At 40.8% G+C, this 17,492-nt stretch overlaps 1 protein-coding gene and 1 long non-coding RNA gene across 2 annotated transcripts in view; one reads left to right on the top strand and one right to left on the bottom strand.

The window, feature by feature from the left end:
* Nucleotides 1–214: 214 nt before the first annotated feature.
* Nucleotides 215–3,288, top strand: LOC129702749 (uncharacterized). The gene is made up of 2 exons (XR_008724428.1): nucleotides 215–1,381; nucleotides 1,491–3,288. It is a non-coding gene; the product is annotated as an uncharacterized LOC129702749 (long non-coding RNA).
* A 6,911-nt stretch (nucleotides 3,289–10,199) lies between these two features.
* ttf2 (transcription termination factor, RNA polymerase II) overlaps nucleotides 10,200–17,492 on the bottom strand; it is a 47,061-nt gene continuing 39,768 nt past the window's right edge. Inside the window, 3 exon segments of the mRNA XM_055644681.1 lie at nucleotides 10,200–11,545; nucleotides 14,113–14,187; nucleotides 14,688–14,770. Coding sequence (XP_055500656.1) covers nucleotides 11,401–11,545; nucleotides 14,113–14,187; nucleotides 14,688–14,770 — 303 coding nt within the window. The 3' untranslated portion in view covers nucleotides 10,200–11,400.

Below are 17,492 nucleotides of genomic sequence, written 5' to 3'. Positions count from 1 at the left end.
AAAGTGAAAAATCCGTCAGTAAAATTTCAAAATCGCCCATGGTTCTCAGGTGGGTTTTAACATGCAAAATGAAAACGCTTCTGAAGCTACATTTACCATTTAAATAATCGTAAACTATCAATGCGTTTTGAAATTAATTTTCCTCAGATGCAAGCTAAGGAATGGGATCATTGTCAGCTGTTAGTTGGACAAAATTAGGACATTTTATTATTTGCCAAAATATATTTCTCTTCTTGTTGCACGTGCATGGCGTTCTTGTGCACATTGTCTATCCTGCTCACAGTGGGTGCCCAATCAGGATTGTTGACATAATTCCATGCTGCAGGCATGTCTGTTATTAGATGATAAAGAAATAAATAAATAAATAGTTTGGGTGAATGTGCAGGCTTTAAACAAGAAACATTGAGAAATATATTTTGGCAAATAATAAAATGTCCTAATTTTGTCCAACTAACAGCTGACAATTATCCCATTCCTTAGCTTGCATCTGAGGAAAATTTATTTCAAAACGCATTGATAGTTTACGATTATTTAAATGGTAAATGTAGCTTCAGAAGCGTTTTCATTTTGCATGTTAAAACCCACCTGAGAACCATGGGCGATTTTGAAATTTTACTGACGGATTTTTCACTTTTAAAACTTTTTATATAACAAATGAATAAAGATAAAAAAGTCAATAATGCCTTACTTTTGATGAAATGCAGCGAGCAAACGCGATAATTCCCGATATTTTGGATCTTTAAATCTCCACGACAAATGTCCGCTGATCACTTCCGCTGGATTTGCACCTTCAGCTCCCTCTTGAATTTACCTTAGTTTCTATCTTTTTTTTGGACTGTAAATTTAGGTAGCTGTGCCTCACGGTCACTCCGACTGGCACAGTAAATTGCAGCTCAAAAACTGGCCGTTTTCGATGTTTTTAATGGGTGTGAAAGTGCGTGTTTTCCCATTCACTAACATGTACCGGAAGTATAGCATGTACTCCACTTCAAATTTTTCGGTCACGTGGGTGCGGATCTACGCTCCAGTGACCTTTCATGAAATCACCCTATAGAGAGAAGGAATAGGCGACATTTCGGGTCGAGACCCTTCATCAGAGGGATAGTCAGGCTGGTCGGAGAACTGGGAAGGGGGAGAGATGGACTCATGGAGAAAGAAGAAAAGCAAGGGTTACTTGAAGTTAAAGAAGTCAATGTTCATACCGCTCTGGTGTATGCTGCCCAAGTGAAATATGAGGTGCTGTTCCTACAATTTGTCTGTGGCCTCACTGACAATGGAGGAGACCCAGGACAAAGACAACCAGTTTGCAAATGGTTGGTTACACGACACTAGTGTATACATCCCAAAGAATTCTCCAGATTTACAAGTGGTGTGTGGAAAAGTAAGTTTTCTATCATTATGCTATACTTATTTATATAATTTATTCTATTACTTATAGGAAGCTATTTTAACACTTTTTATTTTTATTTTCTATTATCCTTGTACTACAGGTTCTGCACTCACAAGCTGTAGGCGTGACATCTAAGCCATTGATGCCGTGGGTTATTGTGGCAAATAGCCAGATATGCAGTGCCCACTATGATTGCAAGGCAGGGCTTGGAGAAGTTTGTACCCACATTGCGACGCTTCTCTTTGGTATTGATGCTGGAGTACGGATTCGTGAGAAGAAAACAGTCGTCCAGGTCAAGGCATATTGGATGGAGCCAACAAGAAAGCAGGCTAAAGTCGCGCCTGTCAGCAAAGTTGACCTCTTCAGCAGCAAAAAAGAAAAGATAGCTTGATGCTGCCATAGATGGGACTGAGCTGAAATAGCAACAAACTAGAGATAAAGCTCCATCATTGTCATCTGCTGCATCTTGAGCATCGGAGGTGCTGCAGGACAAATCACTGTGGACTTTTGTTAGGCCTGTCCCTGATAACAACAAAATCGGCCATACTCAGCTCTGTTGACCCTTATGCAGCAAGATTTGTTCCTGCTGCGACTGTTGCAGCATTTCCACCGATTCTTACAGACCTAATGGGCAAAGGCACATTCACCTTGACATTTGCTGATCTTCTAAAGAGATGTGAAGATGTTGATTGTTCTGTTACAGAGGAGGGGGGCAAAGAATGTGGAGGCGCACACTCGTCAGCAAGCAAAATCAGATCTCTGGTTTCGATAGCGGGCAGGACGCATAACAGCATCAAAAATGAAAAGTTTTTGCACAACAAATGCAGGTTCTCCTGCAATTAGTGTTATAAAATCGGTGTGTTACCCCGATCTGTGCAGATTTAGCAATGAGGCAACAAGATGGGGCTGTGATTAAGAAGAGCATGCAAGGCAAGCCAAGGCGGCTTATATGCGCACTGAACACTCAGGTTTCATGATGAAATACTCAGGACTGATCATAAACCCCAAGTACCCTCATTTGGGTGCAACACTGGACGGACTGGTTCAGTGTGCTGAGCAATGCTGCGGGGATGACCGTCTTGGTGTCTGTGAAATAAAATGTCCATTCAGTAAGAAGGACATGTCTTTAATGTCCGCTGCAGAGGACAAACAGTTTTACCTTCAGAATTTGAATGGTGAGCTTCATCTGTCCAAATAGCATGCTTACTACTACCAGGTGCTGGCCCAAATTTGTGTCTCGTAGAGATCATTTTGTGGTTTGGACCAGTGATGACGTCCGTCCCCAGATAGAGCGTATAGTGGGTTATCATGCTTTTTGGACAGATGTTGTAGCTGCTGCCACTCAGTTCTTTAATTTCGACGTATTGCCGGAGCTTGTTGGCAAGCATTTTACCAGTCCCCCCATAAATATGTTGAAGAATGTCGTGCAGACCAATGACCAGGAAGAACAAAAATGGTGCTACTGTTAGGAGGGGGAAAGCGGGAAAATGATCATGTGCGATAACCCAAAGTGTCCTATTTCGTGGTATCATTTTGAATGCCTGAAATTGCCAGATAATTATGAAACACCAAAAAAATGGTTTTGCCCAGATTGTAGGCGCCTCCCAAAATCTAAAAGAAAAGCCCCCAAAAAGAAATGAATGGCAAGTGTTTTGCTGAACATGTTTCTGTTAAATACAAAGTCTATCATTTGTATACCACGTTTCCCTTGCACTGCATAAAGCCACGTAATAGGCTATTTTGTGTTCACTTTAAAAAACACCAGTCACTTTTTGAAACTGTTCTATTTAAGTTTAATGTTAAAGATTTTGAAGTGCACTTTAGCTACTGTGTTTGTTATTTGATGGTTTGGCAATTACTTGCAATTTCATCCATAATAAATGCTGATGAGCCAAGTAACTTTTTTGAAAGTTTTTATTGTTCGTATATACACCATACTAAAGCACAACTGTCTGCACCTACTGTGAGATAATGGATTCATTTAAGTTGAAAAGTGCACAACAGATCCTTGCAATTATATTTTGGGTACTTGATTTCCAGAGTTGGTCACCATGTACTCCAATGGCACAGTATGACTTAAAAATAGGAATTTTTGCCTGACACCAGCAATCACACGCTCAACATGAATGCGTAAATTTGCTAATTCACGAGTTTTTTCCACATCCAGCGCAGATAGTTGTGCTTTTCCTCTTGTAAAAGCAGGGATTTCTGCTTGACAAATGTCATCATCATCTTTTATGTCAAAACCGCGATGAGCTAAAATGACATCTCCAGGGAGCAGGTTGTCAAAAAAGTTAGATGAAAGTGTAATTGTTTTATCTGTGCCTCTGCCCCCCCCCCCCCCCCCCCCCCCCCCCCCCCCTGCTGCAGATAAAAATGAAATAGCACCACATGGTGTAATACCTATCAAGAATTTGATGGTGTTATGGTGCTTATAGTTCAACCAAGTATGTGCTCGCGCCTCTACACTCGTAGGTCTATCACAAAATACTTCAAAGCAATCTATAATCACTGCCACACGCTTTCCAAATGTCCACCGAATTTGCATGGGCATGGTTCTCCACAGAACCTCCCTTTCAGGCCAAATAATTAACTTGGATATGCCGTAAAGGGCATCAATCCCACTATTGAATACACGCGATACTGTGGAATCACTAACAAGGAATCGATACGCAAGATGTTCATGAGGCACTGCAAGTCATAGCTTCATCAAGACGATCAGCAACTGCTGAAAATGTGTTAGTGAATGTCTTTTGGGGAGCTTGTCCTGAACATAATTGAAGACCAGCATCAAAATGGCAAACGTTGGTAAACCCGTGTAGAACGTAACCTTTTTGTCGTCCTTGGAAAGGCTTTCTTGTGTAAACTTACTTTAGGCTACTTCTTGTCTTGCTTTAGCAAGCTCTTTATTGTTATTGTCTGCTGCACACATGTCTGTTTGTGTTGATATGTCCATTGTCTCTTTGACTGGTGTTTGTGGTTCCATGTCAAGTTGATGGTGTACTTGCAGCTCCGGTTCAAAGTTCTCATAATTATTAACCTGTTCAGCATCATCTTGCAGAGCTACGGATGCTTGAGCTGCGACCAAATCTGCCTTCATGCTCTCTCTTCTTGTTGCACGTGCATGGCGTTCTTGTGCACGTTGTCTATCCTGCTCATTGTCATCGCCACGTCCCATATTCACAGTTGGTGCCCAATCAGGATTGGTGACATCGTTCCATGCTGCAGGCTTTTCTGTAATTAGATGATAAATAAATAAATAATTGTGGGTAATTGTGCAGGCTTTAAACAAGAAACATTGAAAAATATATTTTGGCAAATAATAAAATGGCCTGACAGCTTAAACACCCGCTCCCTTTCAAAGATATTGTCAATTTGCTGAGTGTGATTATGTCCAATTAACAGCTAACAATTATGCCATTCCTTGGCTTGTATCTGAGAAAAAATTATTTCAAAACCCACTTATGGTTTGCGATTATTTTAATGATAAATTTAGCTTCAGAAGCGTTTTCTTTTTGCATGTATAAACCCACCTGAGAACCGTGGGCGATTTTACAATTTTACATAGATTTATCACTTCTGAAACTTTTTAGATAACAAATGAATAAAGAAAAAACATAAATGCCTTACTGTTGATGAAATGCCTTGAGCAAACGCGATAATTCCCAATTTTTCCAATTTGATATCTGCACGGCCAATGTTCGCCAACAACTTTAGCTGTTGTTGTCCCTTCAGCACTCGCTTCTCTTTACCTTCATTTCCCTTCAGTTTTGGAATTCTGAAGTAGGATAGATGTCTCTCACGGTTACCCCGACTTCCACAATTATTTACAGCGCAAAAATTCACCATTTTGGCGGGTTTTAACAGGTAGGAAAGTACGCGTTTCGTGCATTAACAACATATACCGGAAGCTGCGATGTCCTCCAGATGGATTGAGCTACTCTGTGCGTCAAGCCCTTTGACCCGGTGACCTTACGTGCAACCCCCCCCTATATGATAATGGCGGACAGACAACTTGGATTGTTTTCTTTGGAACATCGGTAGTTGAGGGGAGGCTTGATGGAGGTTTGTAAATTTATAAGATCATCGATAGGGTAGACAATCAGAACCTTTTTCCCCAGGGTGAAAATGTCCAACACTAGGGGACATAGCTATAAGTTGAGAGGGGGAAAGTTTAATGGAGATGTGCAGGGCAAGATTTTTTTACACGGAGAGTGGTGTACACAGAGTCTGGCATGCACTGCCAGGTGTGGTGGTTGTGGCAGATATGACAGTGGTGTTTAAGAGGATTTGGGGTATGTGCATGGAAGTGTAAGGAGGGATATGGATCATGTACAGGCAGATTTAGACTTTAGGGATACAGCGCAGAGACCGGCCCTTCAGCTCACCAAGACCGCGCCGACCAGCAATCACCCTGTACACTAGCAGTATCCTACCCTCTCGGGTCAATTTAAGCATTTTTACCAAAGCCAATTAGTGGGAGGAAGCCAGAGCACCTGGTGAAAACCTATGCAGTTATAGGGAGAATGTGCAAATTCCTTACAGACAAACCCCTTAGTCAGGATCAAACCTGGGTCTCTAGCATTGTAATGTCCCTGTCCCACTTATGAAACCTGAACGGAAACCTCTGGAGACATTGCGCCCCACCCAAGGTTTCCGTGCGGTTCCCGGAGGTTTTTGTCAGTTCAACATGCCAACATGTTTCGGCACAAACACTGTATGCCAAAGGAGCTGTTCCAGTGCTGTACTGTTCTATGTTCTATGTAAAATCCTTGAGGTGTGTTAAGGAAGCAGGAAAGAACATCCCAAGGCATTTTAAATGTATCCTAAGCGTAAGAGGATAGCTTGGGTAAAGGTAAGTCCAGTCATGGACAAAGGGGTGAATCTACAGTATGCTTGGTGTTAGAGTAAGGTACACAACGTACTTTTACCAAGGAAAAGGACATGAGATTAGGGAGTGGTATGTTGATTCCATTGTACCCGTATCTCACCATACTTGTGCATATAACAATAAATTCGGAAGACTTTATAAGCTTCTCTTGTTTCCTTCCCAGTTCTGAGGAGGTGACTTCAAACTGAACCATTAACACTTTCTTTTCCTACAATTTGAGACCTGTACATTGTTATTTCCAGTAATCCCCATTTTTAGTTGAGATTTCTGACAGCTGCAGTTTAAAAACTTTCCCCTAACCCACTTTGCTAATTTATTGCAATCCTTGTGTCCACGTCTGCTGAAATAACAGATTTTGAATGTAACATTACTACTGGATACTGGAGACCTATAACTTGCGTGCTTCCAGTAAGTAGAATGTTGTTCATACGGGTGGTAGTAACTTTTCACAGGAAGGTCGGACAACTAAGTAAACATTTCCAATCGATTTAGCATAGTGTATTACATCAATTATACTCATTTGCAACAGATTATTGTGAACTTCTGCTTAAAAATTGAATGTAATTTTACTACTTTGTACATGGAAATGCCTAAGTGGACCGCTTGCAGTAAGTAGAACGCTTTTCATACAGTTGGCAATATTTTGCTAGGAAGATTGTACTCCTAAATAAATGTTTCCAATTGATTTAGCGCCATGTATTTCATCTACTGGACTAGTTTACAATTGGTTATTGTGAAGATCCACTGAACTGAAGGCAATTGAATGTAACATTACTCCTCTGTATTGGAAACATATAACTGGATTGCCTGCAGTAAGCAAAATGCTTTTCCACATTGTTGGTAATACCTTTGCTGGGAAGACTACGCAACCAAATAAACATTTCCAATCGATTCAGCACCATGTTTTACGTCAAGAAAACAGGTTAACACCAGGTTATTGTGAAGGTCTACTGAAATAAAAGCTATTGAATGTAGCAATACCACTCTATTGGATACACCTCACAGTACTGCTTGGAGTAAGTGGAATGCTTTTACATATGGTTGGCAGTAAATTTTCTTAGGACAGTCGTACATCCAAATAAACATTCCCAATCGATTGAGCACTATGTATTACATCCACTAGACTAGTTTACAACCATTTTTGTAAAGGTTTGCTGAAATAAACACAATTGAATGTGACATTACTACTCTGTATTGGAAAAGCCTAACTTACTTCCAGTAATTAGAACCGTTTTCATATGGTTGTCAAATGGTTGGGGACTGGACTTTGTGCCTTCCCTCATAATGGGAACCATTGTGGGGGGATGTTCTTTATGTTTAAAACTCTTATTAATGTTATGTCTGTATTCCTTCTTTATGTGCTGCAAAATGGCAAGGAGCATTTCACTTCACTACACCTAGGTGTATGTGAATGTGACCAATAAAATACCTTTGAATAACTTTTCCGAGGAACGTTGTACCACCAAATAAACATTTCCAATCGATTTGGCACCATGCATTACATCAATTTGAATAGTTCATTACTGGTTATTCTGAAGGTCTGGGAAATAAAGAGAATTTAATGTAACATTTCTACTCTATTAGAACTGGACTGCTTGCAGTACTAGAATGCTTTTTCATGCGTTTGGCTATAACCTTTCCTGGGATGCTTGTACAGCCAAATACATGTTTTCAATTGATTGGGCATCATATTTTACATCAACTATTTTGGGTCAGGATCCATCTTATATAGACAATAGTTGTAGGAGTAGACCATTCGCCCCTTCGAGCCAGCACCGCCATTCAATGTGATCATGGCTGATCATCCCCAATCAGTACCCCATTCCAGCCTTCTCCCCATATCCCCTATCTTTAAGAGCCCTATCTAGCTCTCTCTTGAAAGTATCCAGAGAACCAGCCTCCTCCCCCCTCTGAGGCAGAGAATTCCACAAACTCACAACTCCCTATGAAAAAAAGTTTTTCCTCGTCCCAGTTCTAAATGGCTTACGCCCTATTCTTAAACTGTGGTCCCTGGTTCTGGACTACCCCAACATCGGGAACATATTTCCTGCCTCTAGCGTGTCCAAACCCTTAATAATCTTATATGTTTCAATAAGATTCCCTCTCATCCTTCTCAACTCCAGAGTATACAATCCAGCCGCTCCATTCTCTCAGCATATGAGTCCCGCCATCCCGGGAATTAACCTTGTAAACCTACGCTGCACTCACCTCAATAGCAAGAACGTCCTTCCTCAAATTAGGGGGCCAAAACTGCACACAATATTCCAGGTGTGGTCTCACTAGGGCCCTATAGAACTGCAGAAGGACCTCTTTGTTCCTATACTAAATGGTTGTTATAAAGGCCAACATGCCATTCGTTTTCTTCACTGCCTGCTGTACCTGCATGCTTACTTTCATTGACTGATGAACAAGGACCCCCAGATCCCGTTGTACTTCCCCTTTTCCCAATTTGACACCATATAGGTAGTAATCTGCCTTTCTGTTTTTGATAGCAAAGTGGATAACCTCACACTCATCCACATTAAACGGCATCTGCCATGCATCTGCCCTCTCACCCAACCTGTCCAAGTCACCCTGCATTCTCATAGCATCCACCTCACAGTTCACACTGCCACCCAGCTTTGTGTCATCTGCAAATTTGCTAATGTTACTTTGAATCCCTTCATCTAAATCATTGATGTATTGCAGTACCCCACTAGTCACTGCCTGCCATTCTGAAAGGGACCCGTTAATCCCTACTCTTTGTTTCTTGTCTGCCAACCAATTTTCTATCCATGTCAGCACTCTACCCCCAATACCATGTGCCCTAACTTTGCCCACTAATCTCCTATGTGGGACCTTATCAAATATTAGACTGCCTGGCGTTGATGGGTGTGAGGGGGAGAAAGCTGGAAAAGAGAGGTGGGGTGGGACAAAGCATGGTAAGTAATAGGTGGATAACAGGTCAGGAAAGGGGGCGATTGGCAGATTGTTGGACAAAGACCAGAGATGTAAAGACAAAATGTGTGAAATAAGGATAAAAGATGTGCAAATGTGAATCCAGAGGAAGGAATATAGGTGGAAGGGGTTGGAGGAAAAGAAGAAATGGGTGGGGCACAGGGAAGAGGGTTAAAAAAAAAGGGGGGGCAGGAGTGTTTATAGGTTAGTTACATAAAATTGGAGAATTCAACATTCATGCCGTTGAGTTGTAAGCTACCCAAGTGAAATACGAGATTCTGTTCCTCCATTGTGGATGTGACCTCACTCTGGTAATGGAAGAAGCACTGGAGAGAAAGGCCAGAATGGGAAGGGGAGTTAAAATGGTTAGCAGCCAGGAGATTCAGCAGGCCTTGGCGGACCGAGTGGAATTGTTTGGCGAAACGGTCGCCGTGTCTACGCTTGGTCTTGCTGAATTATTATAGGGCAGATGGGAATCAATGAGACCCTTGTCTGAGTAGGCTCAGATGACTCCATATAGGATAAACCTACAAACTCCCTGCATCACATGTAGATACTTAACTTTTGTTTAATATTGGCATGACTTTAAGGAATTCTATTTCTTTTCAGATTTAGGTGTTGCCAGCTGCTCCAACTGTAGAGATTTGAATTAACAATAATTATTTACCTTTTTGGATAGAAGTTTCCGTTTTGTTGCAAATGATTTATAATCATTCCCTTCATAACAATTGAACATTGAATTTTACCATAAAACAACAAGTTTTCTCAAAATATTTATTTAGATTGTATCTAACTACAAGGTTTATCTATAATAATGTTGACCTGTATGAAATTTACTAACATAGATTAAGTAATAAACATTACCAACCACTAATGCAGATTTTTTCCGCAAACTAAAAATACTGCATAATTCAACAGATTGCGCGGTAATCATCTCATTAGACCATTTTTGAATGGAATCTCAGCTGATTTTTGCCACAGCTGATTCTGTTCCTTCACTGCGTACAAAAAAGTTTTCTGCTGTGATGGTATGGGTAGACAAATGCTTTCCCGCAGTTCCAGACAGATGATTCGGTGGAGTGGCGCCAAGATTTGCAATGAGATCTTCCAGTGAAAAGTTATGAAATTAATGTAAACTAAATATTTAACTGTGCATTATGTTTGAATTTTACAGTTTAGGCATGGCTATAAATTGGGGACAAAAAAATATAAGAAACAGTCAATTTTAGGGTATGTAGCCCAAGGAATTGAAGTAAAAAAAAAACACCAAGTGCTGGCATAACTTATGGGTTAGGCAGCTTCTCTGGAGAACATGGATAGGCAACGTTTCAGGTCGGGACCCTTCTTCACACCCAAAACGTCACCTATCCATGTTCCGCATGGTTGCTGCCTGACCCGCTAAGTTACTCCAGCACTTTGTGTCCTTTCGTGTAAAGTAGTTCCTTGTAACACAGTTCCTTGTTTCTACTTTTCCCCAAAAAACATGCAACGAATCAAGTTTCAACGTTTGTTCAACAAGCCTGAAATGTGACTTTGTACTAATTCTTTCACAATGTAGGTCTAATGTACCACACATTGAGCAAAGATGATTCGCATTGCAATTTTGAGCTGCTTTGTATCTCCCCTCCACACATTAACAATCCATGATTCACCAATTCTTTTTGAGTGCAAATATAATGAGTAGATAAGCGGCCTTAATCTTAAAAAGATGAAAAATAAAATCAAGTTGTGAAAGCCAAGTAGTTCGCAGATAAGACAACATAACTTTAGTGATGCATTCACTGCTTTATCTTTTGATTATGAAAGCAAATTCTAACCAAATGAAATAAATGTATACATCAAACATAATTGAATCAAGGACGTAATCTTTGTATGCCAACATAATTATATACTATCTTCCACTTCGATGTTTTAGACATTCCGTAGTTTTCTGAACATTTTTTGCACGTTGATCTAATCCTTTGAGAGGCAAGGAATTGCAAATGCTGGTTTACAAAAAAGACACAAAGTGCTGGAGCAACTCGGCGAGTCAGACAGCAGCATCCTAGAAAACATGGATAGGGGTCTGAAGATGGGTCCTAAACCAAAACGCCACCCATCCGTGTTCTCCGGAGATGCTGCCTGAATCGCCGAGTTACTCCAGCAATTTATGGGTTTTTTTAACACCTTCTTTAACTCTGATTCAAACACCGAATAGGATTCGAAGGTCGGCTAGAGTAAGCTTGGTAAACATTTCTCCAGTCCCTGACAGCACTTTCTTCGCCAGTTCCTTTTTCTTCTCCTGAAGTTCAAAGATTTTGTCCTCGATTGTTCCTTTGCACACAAACCTAGAGGGAATAGCACCAATTCTTTATAAATGCATAATGCTGCAATTGCCAATTTAATTTATTTATATACAACATTTACCATGGATATTTCAATAGCTGGAGAAAACAAGTTCAGCTACAATCACCAATCAGATACATTTGAAGCTAGTGTGACACGAGTTATTCAAGGACAGCCTGACCCAGTTAGGATGCTGTATTTTCACTATCTATAGTTTGACAAATGAGTTTGACCTGAAATACTTATGTTTTTCCCCCAAGAAATGACACATCAAAGGAAGTATTCCACATGAAATCGATCAATATTTTCATTGAGAAACTGAATGCAGGTACTATACTGCTTTCTATAAAGGCAGATAGAAAATAGTTGATTTAGTTCCATATACCTGTTATATCAGCCAGTCAATAAAACTGTTCCTATTCTGTATTCCTGTCATCCTTCAAAGTTAATTATCCTCAGCATGCAAAAAAATCTAACATTTGCAGATTTAAGATTAAATCAAATGTTAATTGCATTTATGGGAATAAATTCCACACTTCAACCTGTTTGTTCATAAAAGTATCTCCTGAAGTTGTAACACAGACACTTTGATGTGAAATGCTAATTGTTTCTCTCTCCACAGATGGTGCCTGACCTGCTGAGTGTTTCCAACAGCCTTGGTTTCCAACATCTGCAGTTGTAACTGCTTCCTGAGGACCTTGGCTAGTTTTATGGCTTTTTTCCCCCATGTCTTAATTCCCCAGATGAGTGGAACATTGGTCCAGCCTAGCAATATTTCAACATCTCCTCAACAATCAACTCGCTTCTTAGATTCCTGTGCTCCAGGATAGTACGAGTCTAGTTTATATATTCACCGTTGGTCCTAGACTCTCCCATTAGTGGAAACATCCTTTCCACATCCAGGCTTTTCATTATTCGGTAGATTTGAATGAGGTCTCCACTCATCCTTCTAAACTCCAGCCATACTATCTTACCATCTGCATATATATGTTGTGGTCTCCTGCATTGCTATTAGAGATGGTCAAATCCTTGTGATATAGTGAAAAACATAAAGTGCTGGAGGAACTCAGTGGGTCAGGCAGCATCTGTGGAGGGAATGGACAGGTGATATTTTGGGTCGGGACCCTTCAGACATGTCCCGACCAGAAACGCTGCCTGTCCATCCCCTCCAATCCATGGGTTTCAAAAAGGACATTGCTCCTGACTAACTTTCTTCCATGGGTGTGTTAATTTTCTTAAGTTTTGTTTCATTTTGCCTTTTGCAATTTCGTTCCCATTAGGCTATGCTTTAGATTTATCTCAGGTCCCTGCATTTACACCTCTGTATGTTTTCAAACCACAGCTATTCAACTTGGTAAGTGTAGATCTGTCCCCTTAATACTGTTCAAACATAATATATAACAAGGTACTGCAGGTGCTGGTTTATATCCAACAAATATACAAAGTGCTGGAGTAACTCTGTGGACCATGCAGCATATCTGGAGAACATGGATAGGTGACACATCCCAGCTTCAGATTGATAAGGCCAATGAATATGGTCACTTTAAGTGTTTTTTAAGTCCAAAAACATATTTAAAAATGTGTCGTGTTTTAAATTAGGCTGTTTCTAAATGTTTCACGGGCAGAACTGCCAAAAACTGAATGTATACTTCTTGCTGCTTGATTTAGCCTTTGTCACATTTCTTTCCCCTTTTATGTGGGCAGGAATCGAACAGTTTGGTCTTGGGCACTTCCGCATGCATGTCCTTGTTGTGAACATAGTTACATAATGATAGGATCAGTGTTAGGCCATTCAGCCCTTTGAGTCTATTCTTTATCCAGCAAGCTCCCACTCTAGTTGAGTTGGTGATTTTTTAATAGAATTATGGTGACGTACTTTTGGTCAGGCTCGAAAATTTGATCGCATTCAAATTAATTACCTTTCTGACCTATATCTATGCTTCCAGCCTATATATTAAAACACCTCCTCCTCTTTCATTATGCCTGAAGCATCAGTGATTTAATAGGATTCTGCTGCTCTTGAATCCCCACCCTTCTCTCAGTTGCTCCTTCTTTATCCATTACACATCAAGATGCTCATTAGAAACAAATACCGCACATGCTGGCTAATACATAATAGGACAAGGTGCTGTAGTAATTGAGCAGGCCAGGAAGCATCTCTGGAGAACATGGATAGGTGACCATTTGGGTTGAGACCCATCTTCAGATATTCAAGCCAAAACGTCAACTATCCATGTTCTCCGGAGATGCTGCCTGACCCGTTGAGATACTCCAGCACTTTGTGTTATTTCAAGATACTCAGTGATCTCCATGCCAATGTAGCCTGTTTGAATGTCAGCCAAAACACGCACTGTCCATCACTGGGACATCACGATTGCAAGATGTACCTCTAGGACTCGAGGTCCTGAGCTATAGAAAAAGGTTGGGCAGGCTTGAACGTTATTCCCCGGAGTACAGGAGGCTGAAGGGGTGATCTTATAGATCAACAAATTAAAAATGTGTTTTTACCATACTTCTCTTATAATTGTTATAAGGAAACAAAGGACATCTAGTTTGATATTTCAATTACCTGTGCACGGTCACAGCTTTGCGTTGTCCAACACGGTAAATTCGATCTGATGCTTGCTCCTCCAGTGCTGGGTTCCTGAAAACAAGTTAAATTCATGAATGCACCCTGGTTAGAACACAAAATAATTTTCACTGTAAATCAGTACACGTAACAATAATAATCCAAAATCCCGAATGTGCATTTTTTCCCTTTTATCCAACCCTTGACATCGAGAGTTTCTTGGGTTTCTCCCTTGCAGGAATACAATGGCCCCAAGCTTTCACTATCCCACTTTTGAATAACTCCCACTTGTCAGATGTAGACTTCCCTGCAAGTACCTACTCCCAGTTGACTTTTGCCAGGTTTTGTCTTATGATATATTGATACTGACCTGACTCCATTCACATCAAAGAAAGGAGAGGAGCGTGAAAACAAGTGAGTATTTAAAGAGCAAAAAGTTAATTGGACAAAATCACGGCAAGACGATGTTCACAATAATTTAGCGGCTCAGAGAAAAGATAACAATAATCAATATCCGCATCCATAAAAACTGTTTTATAGTAGCTCACTGCATGACTGCTGATCTTTAATCTTACCAGTGCATATCTAACAGGAAGAGGTTATTGCCTCCAATGAGATTCAAACCCACACCACCAGCGCAAAGAGAGACCAACATAACCTATAAGACAGAAAGCATATCTTGGTTTCAGAAACTACACATTACTGATAAACCAGATTAAATATGGGGGTCAGTTAAACAAACAGTGCTTGTGCAAGTGACTTTACTTAAAATCAGTCGCCTTCAAAGTTAGAGTGAATTTATACACCAAAAATCTTAAGCATCATTATAATAGCTCAAATTCCTAATTTTAAACCTTAAAGTACAATCCTCCGTAGAATATGTTGTCTAATTCACTGTGCACATCCTATAGATAAAAGTTCATGAAATAGTTTGGTCGCAGGGGAAAAGACAGGTTATGTTTGGTCCCAAGGGGAAAGAAGCAGATAAGATTTGGCATCATGTTTGGCATAGACATCATGGGCCAAGGGGCCTGTTCCTGTGCTGTACTGTTCTATGCACTATATAAAGCAGGAATAAGGGATTTCACAGTTCATGTCAGTGAAGAATTGTCCCTTGATCTTAGTCACAAATACTTATCTTATCCTGTACCTAAGCTGTGGTCTCTAAACCATGATAAATATTCTCATCCAGGCTGTCTAGCCCCGTCAGAATTGTTGTACATGACAATGAGATCTCCTTTCATTACAGCAATGGAGACCAAATCATTCCTTATACATCAGGGCCACTATTCTAAGAGTTAATTTCAGTGCTCTGCCAGTTCCCAGTTCCTCATTACAGATTCTTTTCATCCGACTATCAATTATTTGCAAGCTGCAGAGTCATGCAGTACATAAACAGGTCCTTCGGTCCAACTCACCCATTCAGACCAAGTTGCCCCATCTAAGTTAGTCCCATTTGCCAGCTTTTGGCCTGTATCCTTTTCTTTCCATGTAACAGTCTAATTGTGTTTTAATGTAATTATTGTACCTGCCTCAACCACTTCCTCGAGTAGCTCGTTTCATATTTCCACCACCCTCTGCATGAGTGGAGATCCAGCAAAGAAACAGATTCTTTGGTCTCCAGAGTCCGCACCAGTCATAATCTACGGCTCATTTACAGGACTCCTGCATTCGTCCTATCTTTCCCCCCCCCATGTTCTTATCAACCCTCAATTCTCCTACAAACTGGGGGAAAGTTAAAGAGGTATACTCCCAAAAACCGGAAACTAGAGGTTCAGCTTCGGCAACGGCAGCGGACGTTGCACAAGGGGAACCGGGGGTCATACCTTCCGTGCCCTCAGGGTCAACTGCAGGAGGCACCCCATTGTATGAAGACTGAAAGCAGGGAGAGGACAGGGACGAGGCGAGGTTCACCGGCTGTCCGGATGGAGGCGACAGCTATAGCAGGCTTTCATGGCCAGCAGCAACTGGGACTATGAAAATGCCGTGAAAACCTGGCGACTCTTGCATATGGATTCAGTGGGCTGTTTCTATACATTCAATGCTTACAGTGCCTTCCATAATGTTTGAGACAAAGACCCATCGTTTATTTATTTGCCTCTGTACTTCACAATTTGAGATTTGTAATAGAAAAAAAATACATGTGGTTAAAGTGCACATTGTCAGATTTTAATAAAGGTCATTTTTATACATTTTGGTTTCACCATGTAGAAATTACAGCTGTGTTTATACATAGTCTCCCCATTTCAAGGCACCATAATGTTTAGGACACAGCAAAGAATGTAAATGAAAGTAGTCATGTTTAGTATTTTGTTGCATATCCTTTGCATGCAATGACTTCTTGAAGTCTGCGATTCATGGACATCACCAGTTGCTGAGTGTCTTCTCTGGTGATGCTCTGCCAGGCCTGTATTGCAGCCATCTTTAGCTTATGCTTGTTTTGGGGGCTAGTCCCCTTCAATTTTCTCTTCAGCTTAAAGGCTTTTTTAGCTTTGAAAAACTACTTTGTTGCTTTAGCAGCATGTTTGGGATCATTGCTTGCTGTAGAATGAACCGCGGGCCAATGAGTTTTGAGGTATTTATTTGAACTTGAGCAGATAGGATGTGTCTATACACTTTAGAATTCATATTGCTCCTACCATCAATAGTTTTATCATCAATGAAGATAAGTGAGTCAGTACCTTCAGCAGCCATACATGCCCAGGCCATAACACCCCCACCACCGTATTTTACAGATGAGGTGGTACGCTTTGGAACTTGGGCAGTTCCTTCTCGCCTCCATATTTTGCTCGCGCCGTTAATCTTCGTCTCATCTGTCCACAAGACCTTTTTCCAGAATTGTGGTTGCTCTTTTAAGTACTTCTTGGCAAACTGTAACCGGACCATCCTATTTTTGCAGCTAACCAGTGGTTTGTATCTTGCAGTGTAGCCTCTGTATTTCTGTTCATGAAGTCTTCTGCGGACAGTGGTCATTGACAAATCCACACCGGACTCCTGAAGAGTGTTTCTGATCTGTCGGACAGGTGTTTGGGGATTTTTCTTTATTATCGACAGAATTCTTCTGTCATCAGCTGTGGAGGTCTTCCTTGGCCTGCCAGTCCCTTTGCGATTAGTAAGCTCACTAGTGCTCTCTTCTTAATGATGCTCCAAACAGTTGATTTTGGTAAGCCTAAGGCTTGGCTGATGTCTCTAACCATTTTATTCTTGTTTCTCAGTCTCATAATGGCTTCTTTGACTTTTATTGGCACAACTTTCGTCCTCAAGTTGATAAACAGCAATAACAGTTTCCAAAGATGATGGAAAGACTGGAGGAATGACTCGGTGCTGAGAGCAATTAAGGAGGCAATTAAACACATCTGAGCAATTACAAACACCTGTGA

Source organism: Leucoraja erinacea, chromosome 13 (assembly GCF_028641065.1).
Source record: "Leucoraja erinacea ecotype New England chromosome 13, Leri_hhj_1, whole genome shotgun sequence".
NCBI classification, from domain to species: Eukaryota; Metazoa; Chordata; class Chondrichthyes; order Rajiformes; family Rajidae; genus Leucoraja; species Leucoraja erinaceus.
This window is presented reverse-complemented; position numbering and strand designations above follow the sequence as displayed.